This window comes from Neolamprologus multifasciatus, chromosome 13 (assembly GCF_963576455.1).
Source record: "Neolamprologus multifasciatus chromosome 13, fNeoMul1.2, whole genome shotgun sequence".
Classification (NCBI taxonomy): domain Eukaryota; kingdom Metazoa; phylum Chordata; class Actinopteri; order Cichliformes; family Cichlidae; genus Neolamprologus; species Neolamprologus multifasciatus.
The window spans coordinates 22,627,524-22,643,340 of NC_140451.1; the positions used below are offsets into that span (position 1 = coordinate 22,627,524).

A 15,817-nucleotide genomic window follows, 5' to 3' on the forward strand; every position below is an offset into this window, starting at 1 on the left:
GATAGGGTGAGAAGTTCGGCCATCCGGGAGGGGCTCAGAGTAGAGCCGCTGCTGCTCCACATCGAAAGGAGCCAGCTGAGGTGGTTTGGGCATCTGGTAAGGATGCCCCCTGGGCGCCTCCTGGGTGAGGTGTTCCAGGCATGTCCCACCGGGAGGAGGCCCCGGGGCAGACCCAGGACACGCTGGAGAGATTATATCTCTCGGCTGGCCTGGGAACGCCTTGGTGTTCCCCCGGATGAGCTGGAGGAGGTGGCTGGGGAGAGGGAGGTCTGGGCCTCTTTGCTTAGGCTGCTGCCCCCGCGACCCGGCCCCGGATAAAGCGGATGAAGATGGATGGATGGATGGAAGTTGGCGGACAATACAACAGTGGTGGGTCTTATCACCAAAGGTGAAACCCTGTGTGACCGGTGTGGCGCGGTGTAACGTCATGCAGCCTTCGCAGACGGCAGCGTGGTGTTACGTCAGGGGTATATACTGAACTCTCATGCACTCACTCTACACCTTTGACTTCACGGCCACTAGTATCTCCAATTTCATTTTGATGTTTGCGGATGACACAATAGTGGGGGTGATGGTTACAAGAAGGATCTCAGTGCCTTTAAACATTAATGCGAACCATCTCACCCTCAATGTCAGAAAAACAGAAGAGATGACGGTGGACTTCTGGAGGTGTAGTAAAGCACATACCCCGATCGCCATCAATGGCGCTGCTGTGGAAAGAGTGAATCACTTCCGTTTCTTAGTACATCTGGCGGAGGATCACAAATGGTTAGTTCACACAAACAACATACTTCCATACCCTTCAAAGACAGCGCAGCGTGACGGGAGTGACAAACCGCGCTACCCGTTAAACCGCGCTACCCGTTAAACCGCGCTACCCGTTAAACCTTGCTGCCCGTGAAACCGCGCTACCCGTGAAACCGCGCTGCCAGTTAAGCCACGCTGCCAGCACGGTGTGATGGGTGTGACGGGCAGTGTGACGGCAGTGCGGTGTGACCTGTGTGACCGGTGTGGCGTGGTGTAACATCATGCAACCTTCGCAGACGGCAGCGTGGCGTTACGTCAGGGGTGTATATTGAACTCTAATGTACTCACTCTACACCTACGACTGCACGGCCACTATTTCATCTTGAAGTTTGTGCATGAGACAATAGTGGTGGGCAGTGTTGAGCAAGTTACTTTGAAAAAGTAATTTACTTTAGTTACTAGTTACTTCTTCAAAAAAGTAACTGAGTTAGTAACTGAGTTACAAGATTCTAAAAGTAATTAACTAACTATTGCATTACTTAGAAAAAAAATTAACCCTTTGGGGTCCAGGGTGTAATTGGCCATTTTTCACTCCATTTGGTTTTACCTCATTTCACCGTTAAAAACTATTTACTTTACCCTGTTTGGTATCATTCTTTTCAGCACAACCTCACGTGTCTGAATTTATATTTATGTTTTCATTTTGACATACTGTATTAACACAATTGATCTAAAATCAGACGAAAAACCACAAACATGTTTACTGAATCATATTTCATGACTTTAAAAATAATGGCAAAAATGAAAAAAGGGGGTTTACAGAAGGAAGAAAAGCTTTCATCTAAACCAGCAGGCCCTCTAACTTTGTAACTGTTTTCACCTGCTTCTCTTTGTCAGAGTAAGTCAGGGGAAAGAAACTGTCAGCAAATAACACTTTCATTTTTGTTGCCTTTGCTTTTTTCCATTGTTCTTATGTTATGTTCAGGATATGAAAATAAAAGCTGGACAATATATCGCTAATGCTTACAATTAAAAACCACTCAGGCTGGATTACAATGGCTGCCAACAGGAAATGGTGTTTTATTAATGCCCTAATTGAAATTTCTCTGTAACCACAAACATAATCATTCTGCCCACAACAGATTTCCAGGACAACAAAATACAGTGAGGCTTACTGTAAATATGCAATAAAGCTTTTAGAAGCTTTTTTTTTTTTTAGAAATATAATGGCTTTTAAATCAGCGCCTTGCATAGTTTGTATTACTGTCAGTGCAAAAGCAACCAGTTCAGTTCACGTTGCATACGATTAAAAAGCTGCCCGATGGCATTGTGCCTTGGTGAAATTACATATTGTCGTACAATATGCTGATGAAAACGCCACCTTTGAATAAGAATACACTGAACGTGATTGTGCAAGTGTATTACTCTTCCCAGCAGACCGTGAAATTGTTTATTCTTCTGCTGCCATTCCTGTGTAAAACAGAGAGGGGTTCACTTCCCCCTGCTGCACAACTGTCACAGTCAGACCACCACTTGTTTCGGCCAAGAAATTAACTCCCCATTGATTGACAGAAATTCCTAATCAAACAGTCAACTGTGTTTGCTCGTCTTGTTATTTACATACTCGTCTAAAAATTATTGCAATAGCCTGGAGCTTGAGAAAGAAAAAGGATTGAAATGACTTATTAATTTTTCTCCCTTCTCCTCATACTGACATGTGTTTACTCCACAGCACTTCCTTCATGGTGGAATGTAGATTAAGTAGCGTGGATGTAAGCCGTTTTTCCAGTATTTTCACATTGTTCTCGGGTAGCTGCTTTGGTTTTCAAATGCTTTGCTGCTCTACAGAGTCATGTGTAATCTGGAGACCTATAAGTGATGGGCTTTGAATGCACACTGCTGCCGCTAGTGTAATAGAAACATAAATGCACTCACTTTTGTTTGTGTGAAATTTCCACTTCCCCAAGTGGTTTATCCTGGGGTGACATGATGTTCCACATCACCTCCTTTCATCTTTTTTTGTGCTGGAGAAGCAAAGAGCGTGTGTAATCCAGTGGACAGCAGATACACTGCCTGCATGAATCCTCATTCAATTTAAAAAACATTTTTCTGTGAGTATCTACTTTTGCATTGTGAGCATAATATCAGTGTTTTTTTGTTGATTCATTTGTAATGTGACTGTAACCTGTTAAGATGACTGACATTATCTGCATTTGTAAATTAATTTAGTGCACAGCTCCCTTGTTTCTTGTCTTTCTACCTGTCACTGAATATGAATCAAACAATTCCACAGTTTGAAAGACATACCTCCCTCCTTTTAACGTAATTTAACGATTTAAGACCCCCACCTCAAAGCCTCCGTGTGTGTGCAAACACAGCGTGTGTTAGCATGCCTATCACCTCCGCTCTGAATGTCTGTCTGCCCCTCAGTGGGGAAACCATGCAAGAACATTTTGGTCTTGTTTGAAGGGGACTGCTTGGTCGTGACACACATTTAGGTAGGTTATTGGTAGCTAACTGGGTTAAAGCGCATGTCTCATGGCACATTTGCTTATCCGGAGGGGAGACATTAGAATAATTTAGATGACAGAATAGCGGAACGAGAAAGGTATTAAGGGGAGGGAGAAAAATAGATGGTATGCAAAATAGCTTGTGCATATGTGCGTGTGAGTAAAACCTAGTTTTGTGTTGACATGCAAATGATGAGGGTTAAAAAAATAAAAAAATAAAACTCACCCAAACAACTACAAATCGCCTTCAGCTATGGCCGTAAATACACCCACTTAAGTATGACTGCAATACCGCTGGATATAAAGTGAGACTTGAGTAATTTGTTTTTATCTTTTACGTTCTACATATCCCGAAGGAATTGAGGATTTTTCCTTTGGTTGTACTTGTTTCCATCCCTGCATTTTGGTGTTTTTTCACCTCTGTTCTTGTAGACTGTTACTTCATCCATTATTTTTCCTTTATTTCTGTTCTGTGGTTTTATGTCATGGTGTTTTAAAACACAATACCTTCTTTTCAATCCCCACCACCTCTACTCAGCACTTCCCCCCAATGTTAGCCTTCAGGCCAAGTGTAGGTGGTATTTCTCTGTGTGGGTAGATCTATTTCTTGTCAGTCTGTGCCACTTGCCATTTGACCTTGCATTCTTTTCCTCTGCCCTTTTTCTTATTCCTGGAGGCATTTCCAGACCAACAAACAATGATTTCTTCCCAGCTGGAGCACAGCGCAGGGAAGAGTATTTTGTACAGATGGATGTTATGGTTTATATGAGCTGAATAAGGTTCTGTTATTTTATATGTAAAAGCCTTAAGCACAGAGGCAAAATCTTAAATCTTTAATGGCTGCGGTGGATTGAGAGAACAGGTGAAATTTGTTCATGTGTTGTAAATAGCAGGCAGCTATAGTGATTTCTTTATATATCCCTGAATATGTGGGTGCTTTTCAATCTTATCAAATTTTTATGATGTCAAATTTCCATTGCCTATGTTTTCTAAACAAAAACTCATTTTTAAAATGTCCTGTACTGCCTGATGTACTCTGCTGCCATCTAGTTAACAGTTGACCACTAGATGGCAGCAGAGTACAATGTATGTGTGCAGACTGACTGGTCAAAATAAGCTTATACATTTTTTTTCTTTATTCCAAAACCTCCAAATGGATGCAGATCATACATCACGTGCGAATTGGTTTAGTCAATCTGACGAATATATAGGAAAAATGGCGTGTAAAATAAGTATAAAATCACCAGTGCAAAGAAACACTTAATTTATATTTGGGTCAAGTAATTACCTATTACACGGCCTGGTTAAAAGGGGCAGTAAAACCCTTCATGTGGCTGCAGAAAGCATCACCTTCCTCCCTCTTTTATTGCGTCGGTGTAATTATCTATTCTGTAACCTCAATGTGACTTCTCCAGCTGAGATACTCTGGATCCTGTCTGGGCTTTTGCCTGTTTTTGCTTATGTGTTAGGGGGTGCACTGTTGTCACTGGAGAGATCAAAGAGGCCACTGGGAGTCACGCTGTGATTGGACAAGCTGTATTCAGCTTGGGAGCTGCATCGGTAGGATACAGAGGCTCAGGACAAGGCAGCCTACCACGGATGTAACAACATGCTTTCAGGAATATCTGAAGAATACCAGTTGCTATTGCTGCTTGTAGAATAATACTACAATAATGCGAAGAATAATGTTAATTAAGAATGATATTTATTCCAAAGTATTCCTTCACAAAGACCTTTGTCATTTAACAGCACAGACACAAATAAATTTGCTTTATTCTGATAAAAGACTTAGATGAGCACACAATATTAACAATTCTCTCTGAAACTGGCTTAGACCATTAGCTCACTTTCAGGAATGTTTAAGTACTGTGTCTCCATTGTGCCAATTCATGAACTTGCAGCTCTCCTAATAGCCACCAATTTAAAATGACCACCCTAATAATGGACTAATTTAACGTTTATGTCTTCTGTAACATGCTTAAACATTTTGTATGCAGTGTATTCTTCATTTTGTGTGTGATTTATCACTATAGTAGTCTTTTTTTTTTTTTATTTGGCCTGGCTTTATGTTTATGGCATGGTGCCTGAAGAACAGTGGAAAACGTCCAATAATTGTCCACTTCTAGAGTTCACCGGCCACCAGCCAACTCCGCTCTATTGTAGTAGTTGTTATTTCCCTTTGCCTCCAAAATGCTGGTGTCTGAAATATAGGACACCTTGGCAGTAGCTTTTACTACAAGTACAACTGTGGGAGAGTACACTCTTCTCTTGGCTATTAAAGTGCGATTAGGGTATTATTGATGAATGAATTGGGGGGGGGGGGGGGGGGGGGGGAATGGGCTTTAGAACTGGCAGGTACTAAATTATTTTTTTACACAGTTAATTTTTTTTCATTTTACATTTCTCTTTGGACAAAGGATTTTCTTTTCTTTCCACTCGGGTGATTTGTATATCATGTGCACATATGCCTCCATACATACACATGCACTCATGTACCCACCCGCTTGCTCCCTCCCTTTCTAATCCCTCGTCTTACCTCTCCACGCTCCTTATCCATCCATCCTGTCCTCCCCTGAGCCATCCCATTGGCCCTCACCTAGCAACCGCATGATAATTTGGCATAATGTGACACCCCTTGATGCATTATGGGGGCTGTAAGTCAGCTTCAGCCCCCCTTTTTGCTGTTGGCTGGCGTTTGTGGTTGAAAAGAAAGAAAAATGAAGTGGTGAGGATGAATAGATTTCTGCGGGAAAGAAAAGGGAATTTCACGCTCATATCGTTACATGACTGGTGTCCACCAGTTAAACCCGCTGTGTCTCCCAGGAGGGTTGTTCTCCTCTTTCACTAACAGCGGCACCCCATCATCTCCTTTCCTATCCCCCACTTTTTCCCATATGGTTCCATGTTCAATCCATACAGTTAGAGCTGTGAATGAACACAGAATTTGTTGAAAGCAGACAGGCATGTGATAAGGCATCCTCTTGGTGTCGACAGGACCCAACCAGACTCATGAGTGCCTCTGACACGCAGGCAGGAAGGGAAAGAAATACAAAGATGGCTGCCGCATGCTCCATCTGCCTCCACGATGCCATGTGTGACGTGAGCGTGGTGGTTGTGAAGGACATTCTAAACAAGACGTTTTTCCCCCATTCTTCAGTCACCAAAATCAAACAGGGTCTTTTTTTTCTTTTTCTATGTAGATCTTCTTTACTGTCACTCTGTCCTCCTTCTCCTCCTCCTCCTCCTCTCTGTTTTCAACAAAGACCCGAGAGATTTGGTGAAACAAAAGCTCCCCTGGTCCTGTTTGACCTCTCCATCATGATGTCAATGATCCCAGATGGGTTGACCACACAGAAGTTAGGGAAGCACAGGATTGAGGACTCATAAATCTTGGAAGCAGGCGCTTACTTGTTAGATTTTGGATGTGTGCATTTATTAAATTATTCATTCATTCATTCATTTACTAAATCATTTATAATTCTGTGCAGATTAGTTAATTTACTTAATGGACGACTGGATTATTATTTCTTTCAATTTTGTTTCAGTCAAGAACATTGTTACAGTCTTCCTTGTGCATACATGTGTATGGTTGTGTGGTTGCATGGGGGGTTGAAGGGTGTGAGCATCAGTCATTTACTCTCTCCTCCCTCCTGCATTGGCTCTACGTGTGTCCTCTGCATGTTCTACCATCCATTACTTGATCACCTCCAACTGGTAATGCGTGTATATATGTGTGATAGTAGATAAATGCTGTTTAAACACACACGCGCATACATACACACACACACATATATAGATATATCTATATAAATACACACTCACCCATTCTGCTGTTGCTTCCTGCCACCATTTCCTCTCCTTTCCTAGCCAATGTCTTTGCTTCATTCATGCACTCGTATCTACTCACACACAGTTTATCTCTGTTGCGCACACACAGACACACACACAAGCGCCCTGTGGTGGAGCACCAGTTGAGGTGCTGTACAACAGCAGGATCCAGAGCACAGAGACAGAGAAAGAAAGTGAAAGAAAAAGGGACAGAAAAAAAGAAAGAAAGATTTAAGAGAAACCATTAAAAAAAAGAGTGCGGTTACCATGGTAACCCTCACCCCCCCCCTCACACACACCCTCCCTCCACTTCCATTCTCTCGCTCTCTCTCTCTCTCTCTCTCCTTTCTCCTCCCTCCCTCCACCTCTGTGCTGGTGATGCTCGTGTCTCTTTTCTCTCCATCCGGTTCGTCCTCACCTCTCCTGGACGTGCTCCTCTCACACTGCCAACGGATGACACACGAGGAGGAGGAGGAGGAAGAGGTGACGAGGAGAAGCTGCTGTCTCTTTTCTCCCAGCTTTCCATCACTTTAAAAAAAAGAAAGAAAGAAAGAAAGAAAGAGAGACCAGACCAGAGCAACAACCAAAAGAAAGGACACACAGGATATATATACATACATACAAAAGAAAAAGAAACCCTACTCTTCTCCATTCTCCTTTTCAAGGAGGGCATTTTTCTTCCCTTTCCCCCCCTTTCCTTTTCTACCCCGATTTTTTCCTCTGAGATCCTGGTTTTGTCAAATTATAGCCCCTGAACTTCTCTGGGATTTCAGGTGAGGCACGCGTGTGTAGTGTGTGGTGCTTCTTCGTGTTTTTTTTATTACCTATCATGGCTCACGCGGCCTCCCAATTGAAGAAGAATCGGGGGGAAGTGGATGTGAATGCAATAGAGGACGAGAAGGAGAAGCGGAGGAAGAGCAGGAGAACAGCATCCCGGGAACAAAAGAGAAAGGTAAAAGAGACGAGGGCTGGCTTGGCTGGCTGGTGGCTTCATCTGCTTTGCTCCACTAGCGTCGTTGGACCGTGACTCTGTGTGTATGAGCAAGTAGATGTGGACGTTTACCTCAGCTTGACTGATTAAATGAGCTTGGAGGTCTCACATACATTCATTCATTCATTCACGTGTTCATATAAATCCAGATGTGGAGATTCTCTTGCTGTATCTCTTTACTCTGGTCGTGCTGTCCAATTCAAACAGCATCTGTAACTCTGTACTTTAAATGCATGTGTGATGGAGTCAGGGTTTATTGCCTCTATGCGTTCTAAAGTGTATCTGAGTATGTGGGCATACATGACTGCTGAAAGTCAAAGATAATTACACCTGCTTGCGATGATGATCTTAGCTACCTGCCTCTGAATGAGGTGAACTCACCATGGACTTGCGCCTTTTGTTCTTATCCCATTCCAACTCTTTATGAGTGCTTCATATGTATGTCTTTAGTAAAACTACACAACACAAGGCTTCTTTAAACAATTCCATATCCATCCTTCCTCGTTTTAGTGAAGAACGGGCATTATGCAGAGTCAGGTTGTTGAGACTTTTTTTATTTCTATCAAATGAAGTTTCAAGGAGTGTGAAAAATAAAAAATACGCTATTAAATGGAGCAAACCCAGGCCAAGGTGCAAACCTCTCACATACATGCACTTGACCTCTGTATTGTAAATATAAATGATTGCTTTAGTGAGTTTTTTAGGTTCTTGCATGTGCATGTCTGTGTTTGTGCTTGGATGCACAGACAGCCATGTATAATGCATACATATCTGATTTATTGATGACAAAGCTTTTCATTTGAGAGAGGAGGAACAGAAATGCACGTGTGGTCTGCCTCTTCTTCCTCCTCTCGTACATGTTAAGTTCTTTACTTTGGACAAACCAGAGGGAGACACTATAAATAAGGAGAACATAAGGAACTTATGAGCTTCTTCTGTTGAGAAAAAACACAAAATCAACAATGAATTCTCTGTCTGTCTGACCGGAACAGAGTTTAGAGAAAGCATTTATTTTCATTCTGCGTATTAATGCCAGGAGATTTGACCGTGAGAGATCAATTCAATAACAGTGACATTTACTGTACTTTGCGCCCATGGGTGCCTGGTTTTGAATTATGCTGCTGGCAACGTTATTTGACCTTAGCATAAACAAGAAGCGAGCTATCATGGCCCAATCTTCTCTAAACAAACAACAAAACAAAGATTCTTGAGGTCAAGTGAGTTGGTGGAGTTCTTTGGAGCCAAATGTGTTTTAAGACTGTGCTCATGCCTGTTGGAGCGCTTTTTTTTAAACTTTCTCCTGTGTTTGTGTGGCAAACTTGTATGTGTCTCCAATGCTGATCTGTATTGGAGGTTTTATGGTCCTTATGAAGGGTCATGTTTCTTAGAAGAGAACAAGAGACAGAGATGGAGAGGAGAGAAGAGGAGAGGGTTGTATTGATTGGATTGTGCACAGCACCATCCATGAGAGTAATCAGCTTTTTCTTCTCAGCCTGCCCTGCGTCCTTCTCTCTGTCCTCACACCGATCTACTCTTCATTTCTCTGTCTGTCACTCTGTGTTCCTTTGTAGGGCTTTTTTTTTTGTCTTCTCCCTTTTTGGCTTGGTCTCTCTTATTCACATCATCCTGTCCATTCACGTATGGCTCTGTAACTTTTTTATTATTTGTTGTTTGGCTCACACTGCTAGCTTTTAATAATACTCTGTGACAAAACAAAGTCAAACACTAAAGTTAATTTGTTTGTCAGATGGTGAACTGTGGGCCGCTGCTGTCAGTCGCTCCCTCTCCCACACTTTACACAGTAGCTGCATTTCAAAATACACACACCGGTATGTTTTCATTCCTATGGCTTTACTCCATGGCTGCCCTTGCTTGTGCACTGGTTAGTCTTGTTGGTGGCCTTCCAACTCTCACTGTGTCTCATAATATAGACCAGGAGTTATCAGAGTCACAGACAGACATAACAAAAGAGTGACACATTCAGAAAAATGTGATAAAAGGGCATTACAGAGTGTTATTCTTAAGAAAGAATAACAGAGAAGAAAATTAAAACCATGATAACTTGCGCACAATGTATTTGAATTTTTTCCATCCCTTTAATGTTGTAATTGAACGTTTTTAGAAGCCATGGAGCCCAACTCAAGAAATCTCGCATTATTTCAAAGTTATGTTGTTATTTTCTCTTTATTATTCTGCCTGAAAACCCTTTATTTCTGTCTGCAGCATATTGTAGTAAACGCATATGTGCTTGCTTTGGCGCAAATTGTGCAACAGAGTGTTTTGAGTCACTCCTTTCACAGCCCTACCAATGCTATATTTAGATAGCAGAGCAAGTACAAAACACTTTTAAATGCAGAGTGGATGCTTCTCTTTTTTTTTTGCATTAGTCACCAAGCAGGTGGATGACTGTATGTGTCATGAAATGCAGCAGAATGTTTTGAAATTCATACTTAATTTATGTTGCATTGATATTTATTAACTTCTCAAGTTGCATGCTCATACCACTTACTGTGATTGCTGGGGTTTCCTGTCTTGTTTGAAGTAATGTTGTATTATAACCCAGTTTGAAGTTTATTCAAGCATAGGCTGTGCCCCTAACCACTTCTTTGTTCATTTGATCACTACTTCCTAAATGCACCCAGTAAACTAAGTTTTGGACATGTATTAATTATTCATTTGTGTTGATTTGAGCTATTCTCATTTCGTCACCTGCAAAATGCAAGTGGATTGTTGCGGAAAGGTCATTGTTGCATATGCCTCACAACTTAAGCCATCTTAACTTGTGTTAGTTATGTAAATCGCCAGGAAAGCATCATAGGAGGATGGAGGAGATGGAGTTTCTAGTGAGATGTTACGCGTGTGTTTGCATAAAAGCTTAATTTTCACGTGTTGTGTGACAGTTTCAGTGAAATCAGTGAAAACTTGGTCGCTGCAGTGGTCACTTTAATGGGAAACCCCCATTACGGTGTTACAGAAATGCTTCAAGCTGCTGTACTTCTAATGACATTATCTAGAGCCAGGAGCCCCCAATGGATTCCCAGAGAGAGAAAGAGGGAGAGAGAGAGGGAGAGAGCTAAGCAAAGCATGGGTTTCTTACTGTCCCAGTTTTGCACACCATTCTAATACCCAGAATATGCATTGGTATGGTACTTGTTATTCTTCTTCTAAGGTTTATTTGGGTCATTTGGTCCTGTTTCGATAATGCTTCACCTTCAGTTGAAGTGTTGTGCCTATTTGATAGTTTTGTGCTTTTGTGCTTTGACTGTGTGTCGTTGAAGCCTCGTACTGCACCATTGTGTCTGTTACATTGAGAATGCTTTTACTCTTTGATCCACTTAAGTCTGTCCTCCACATCGGAGGTAAAGTTTGTGATTCATCACTATCATCACTGTTCATTAGGAGGTATAAATCTCGATAATAAGAGTGATGAATCTAAATAAGGACTATGGGATGAGAGCCTGAGGGTAAGTTGGAGTGCTGAAATTGGATTCCAGCCCTGTGCTTCAGTGCAAGCTCATGGCAACAGTGGCAAGGCATGATTCTGTCCAGCCCCTGGAGCAAAAATAAACAACGGCGTAAAAAATCCTCAGGGGGACGTAATATTGGTGGAAATTAAGACAAATTTATCTCTTCATTTTCTCTATTTTTTCTTTCCTACTTTATTGCATAACGTCCCTGCCATCGCTTTGGGTGAAACAAAGCCGACACACGTATTGCTCGCCTCCTGCTTCCCCTCCTCCTCTTCCCACCATCCCCTGAAAGATGGAGGTTAATGAATTCAGCGCCCGTGCATGCCTCAGCTAATTGCACTGGCATTGGGAACTCCTCCCAGTATTACAAAATGTTTTTACCATCAAGATGGCCATCGCCTGGACAATTGACAGACCTGGATTTAGGAAAGGCTGCCGAGCTTCAGTAATATAATGTATTATGTGCAACTATGTTTATCACAAAATCAGTTATTTTCTAGTTTGTAGTATAAGTACTACACTGTTTGCAGGACACATTGCATGAGTGTGTGTGCATGTGTGCTTGTCTCAGAGAGGCAGTGGTCACCTGGTCTTAATGTCCAATATTCATATTGAACGAAACATCACGCTCTTGACTGTACACGTACATATATATAGTAGCTTATATGCACTGACACTCTGAAAGGGACACTCTGTGCCTTTTGATATGAGATTCCTACGTTGTCTCTGCTGGCATGAAAATAAGAAAAAAACATAAAAGATACTTTTAAACAACTAGAAAATCTGTTTGCTGGGACTGTATTTTGCTTTTTTTAAAATATTTATTTAGTACCTCTTTGTAGAGTTGATTTAGCTGGAGGTAGGTGAGTTGAATTCCTGTGCTGGTTTCTGATTGTTCACGGAAAAGTTGCACTAACGCTGTCTGATATTCACTGCAGTTTTATCAATAAGCATACCAACAATTTAGCTACTACTACCAGCTGTCTACTTCTTTGAAAAATATAGTTTGCAGTGGGTCCGCTTAACCAGTCTGATGTCTTTCTACATCAAATCAAATTTCATTCAGATGTGAGAAGGAACAACATTTCCTGAATCTTGACAGTGTGGCTGTGTGATGTCATGCATTCACATGTAGATCCTAGTATAGTAGCATAGAGTTCCATCAGTACACTGTAATCCTCACGTTTCACATGTCCGGAAACGTGATGGATTCCGCCAGCATTCAACGCGGCGTTCTTACTCTACTGTATCCTGCTATTGTTCTACATTAGCTTGAGTCTCTAAGGGAAAATGAGAGCATGTAATAAGGATTGTTCTAATTATTGATCCACCACTCTGAGGGTCCTCACTGAAAACGGGTGCTGGGGGATGGGGTGTGTGTGCGTGATTGTGTGTCCACATGTAAGAGAGAGAGTGGTGGTGAAGGGGTTTGTTAGGGAGTGCTTGTAATGGGAAACCAGTGTGGGAATTTGTTTGTCCTGCCAACAGGGGAGAAAAAATCACGTTTTCTAGTTGTGTCTGTGTATAACTCCTAAGTGTCTTTTTTGTTTTATGTGCAGCAGGTGATTTGGTTTTTATGGAAGATCAAAAATGATGATATGCTTGTAAAAGCCAGGTGGATGCTGACCATGGTGTGTGTGTGTGTGTGTGTGTGTGTGTGTGTAGAAGAAGAGTGTTTCTATGAAGAATCATAGAGGAAAAAATCACCAGCAGGGGTTATAGCGGTAGAAGAAGAGTGGTAGAGATAAGGACTAATAGATCAAATGAGAGTAAGCGGGTGTGATGGAAAGGAGAGCAAGAGATAAGGAGAAATGGAGAGAATTAGTGAGGCAAGGAGTGAGAAATGATAGAGAGGGAGCGTGATCATAAGCCTGAAGGTCATTTGAAGGTCAGTGTTGTCTTTTTTGCCACTCTTCCACTCCATGTATGTGAAAATCTCATGATACGGAGGCTTGTGGGTTCCCCAAAAGAGAACTGCTTATGTTATATCATGCAATATATGGTTTTAGAGAATAAGAAAGTGGTTAATTTTATTCAGAAATGAAAGAAATTTCTGCGTTAAAGACAATTTTTGTTGGTTTTTTTATACATCAGTTGGTCACAATATTTTAAAAAAACTATTTGATATTGTGCAGGTCACCCTAGTGCAGTCAGAACAGTGTTGTTCTATTGGGGCACGGACTCTGCATTACAGTGATCCCTCGCTAAAATGTGGTTCACTTTTCGCGGCCTCGCTGGTTCGCGGATTTTTTTTTGGAGCAATTTTTCATGCTGTTTTTTTCTTCTTGTTTTTTTTTTTTTTTTTTTTTTTACAGCGTATTGTGTTCTGCGTCCTGATTGGCTGTAGACCACTGTTAATCAATCTCGTGCCGTGTCTCCTGTCCAGTACAGAATGCGTTCAGCTTGTCAAATTTACTTAAATCTTCGAACGCTAGCAGTGTGACTCTGAAGTGCTGTACTGTATGTTTGTAAGTTTTCTCCGTGACAAACAACAATGTCGACGAAACGTTTTGCAACATCTAAAGGGAACAACGGGCACCTTTGGTTTCATTCTATAACACTGGACTTTTTTTTTTCTACAAAGTTTTTAACTTTGAGAGTGTTTAAACAAGAGAGAAGTGTGAAAATGTGCATGCCTGTCTGAGATCAGATTTGCTGGTTGTACAGGGTTGGACGTGATTAGCAACAATAAACAGACAGGCTGTGCTGTTTAAACGATTCTCAGTTGGTGCAAAGGGGTCCAAAGTGTGCCTTGAAACTAACCCCCACACCACCAGCCTAAAGTATTGATACTAAGCAGGATATATCTATGCCAAATTGTGAGACTCATCAGGTCAGGCAGTGTTTTCCAATCTCCTGATGTTAAAAAAGAGGTGCACCCAATGTGCTTTTCTGTTGCTGTAGCCCATCTGCTTCCAGGATTGACATTAAGTTTGACATCCAGAGATGCTCGTCTGTATACTTATGCTTGTAACAAGTGATTATTTGAGTTTCTGAATCATGTAAAACACCTTTCTTCAGCAGGTCATCTTGACCATATCTAAATGTCTAAATGCATTGAGTTGCTGCCTTGTGATTAGCTGATTAGATATTTGTTTTAACAAGCAATCGAACAGATATGCTTGACATAGTGGCTGGCCATTGTAGTTACAGTGCTGAATGGTATGTAATGGGAGGAGGGGTAAAGAGAAAAGAAAAGAGAACAGAGGCTTGATAACGTAAGGACAGAGAGCGACAAAAAGAGAGGGGGAGCAGGTGTTTGTGGCGATAAAGAGAGAAGAGAGAGAAGGGGGCAACCTGAAGCTGGCTATAAGAGAAAAAAGAACAGGGATAAGTGGATGAATTAGAGTTGGTGTTTGAAAGGGAGGAGAGAACTCAAACAGTGTGCACACATAATCTGACAGTGACTGATTAGATCTCCTTGTTTTTCACCTACTGATAGTGTATTGCTTTTAAAAAGCATGATGCTACCTGCAGGCTTTAGCTCTTTTTTCATCCATTTGATGTATATGTCTGTCTCGGGGTCACTTGCACCTTACTGTTCACTGAAGCACTATTGTGCATGAGTGTGTGTGAGTCGAAGAGGGGGAAGAGGGAAAGAAATGACGCCCCCACTCTTACAACATCACACTTATTAAACCCCTGCTGTGCGTCAGTGCCAAACCTCCTCCATCAGCTCTTAAATGCGACAAATGGTGTGTCATGTGTGCCTTTGTGCATGTATAGCAGGTGCTCCTCATACATTCGCTGATAAAGCTAACCCGTAGTGCTGTCTAGATTTCCTACATGTCTTGCAAACACCCACACACGCACACACTCACACAAACGCTATTCACCCTTGGGACTCATGCCTGTATGGCTTGATAATTACTTTCATTTGCTCGCCCCCACCTGCACCACCACCCTGTTCCCCTGTCCTCTACTTAACCACCTGCCACTCCACCATAACATGCAGAGATAACTGGAATCATGCGACCATCACTTTTGTTGTCTGGCTTGATTTTATGAGTCAAGCCAAGCTCAGCAGAGATAATACTGAGAAACCACCCACCCACCCCCTTCCCCCCCACAAAGAAAAGGCTACCCTAATTAATACCCTAATGTCATATCTTATCAATAGTCCTGGATGCGTCACCCAGTCTTTTTACATTTTCTACCCCCAAAACATCTGCATCTGGCCAAGGACAGAAGCATGTGGTCCTGGCTGGAGGAAATGGGCTGTGTTAGGACAGATCACATTAGCTCTCTCACATGGCCAGGAGTAGGGAGAG

General features: G+C 41.9%; 1 protein-coding gene across 4 annotated transcripts in view; it reads left to right on the forward strand.

Moving 5' to 3' along the window:
• The first annotated feature begins 395 nt into the window (after positions 1-395).
• LOC146505567 (ankyrin-3-like) overlaps positions 396-15,817 on the forward strand; it is a 95,090-nt gene continuing 79,668 nt past the window's right edge. For all 4 annotated transcript variants that reach the window (XM_085183005.1, XM_085183001.1, XM_085183002.1 and 1 more), the window contains exon 1: positions 396-8,037. In XM_085183005.1, coding sequence (XP_085039131.1) covers positions 7,915-8,037 — 123 coding nt within the window. In that variant the 5' untranslated portion in view covers positions 396-7,914. The remainder of the gene's footprint in view (positions 8,038-15,817) is intronic.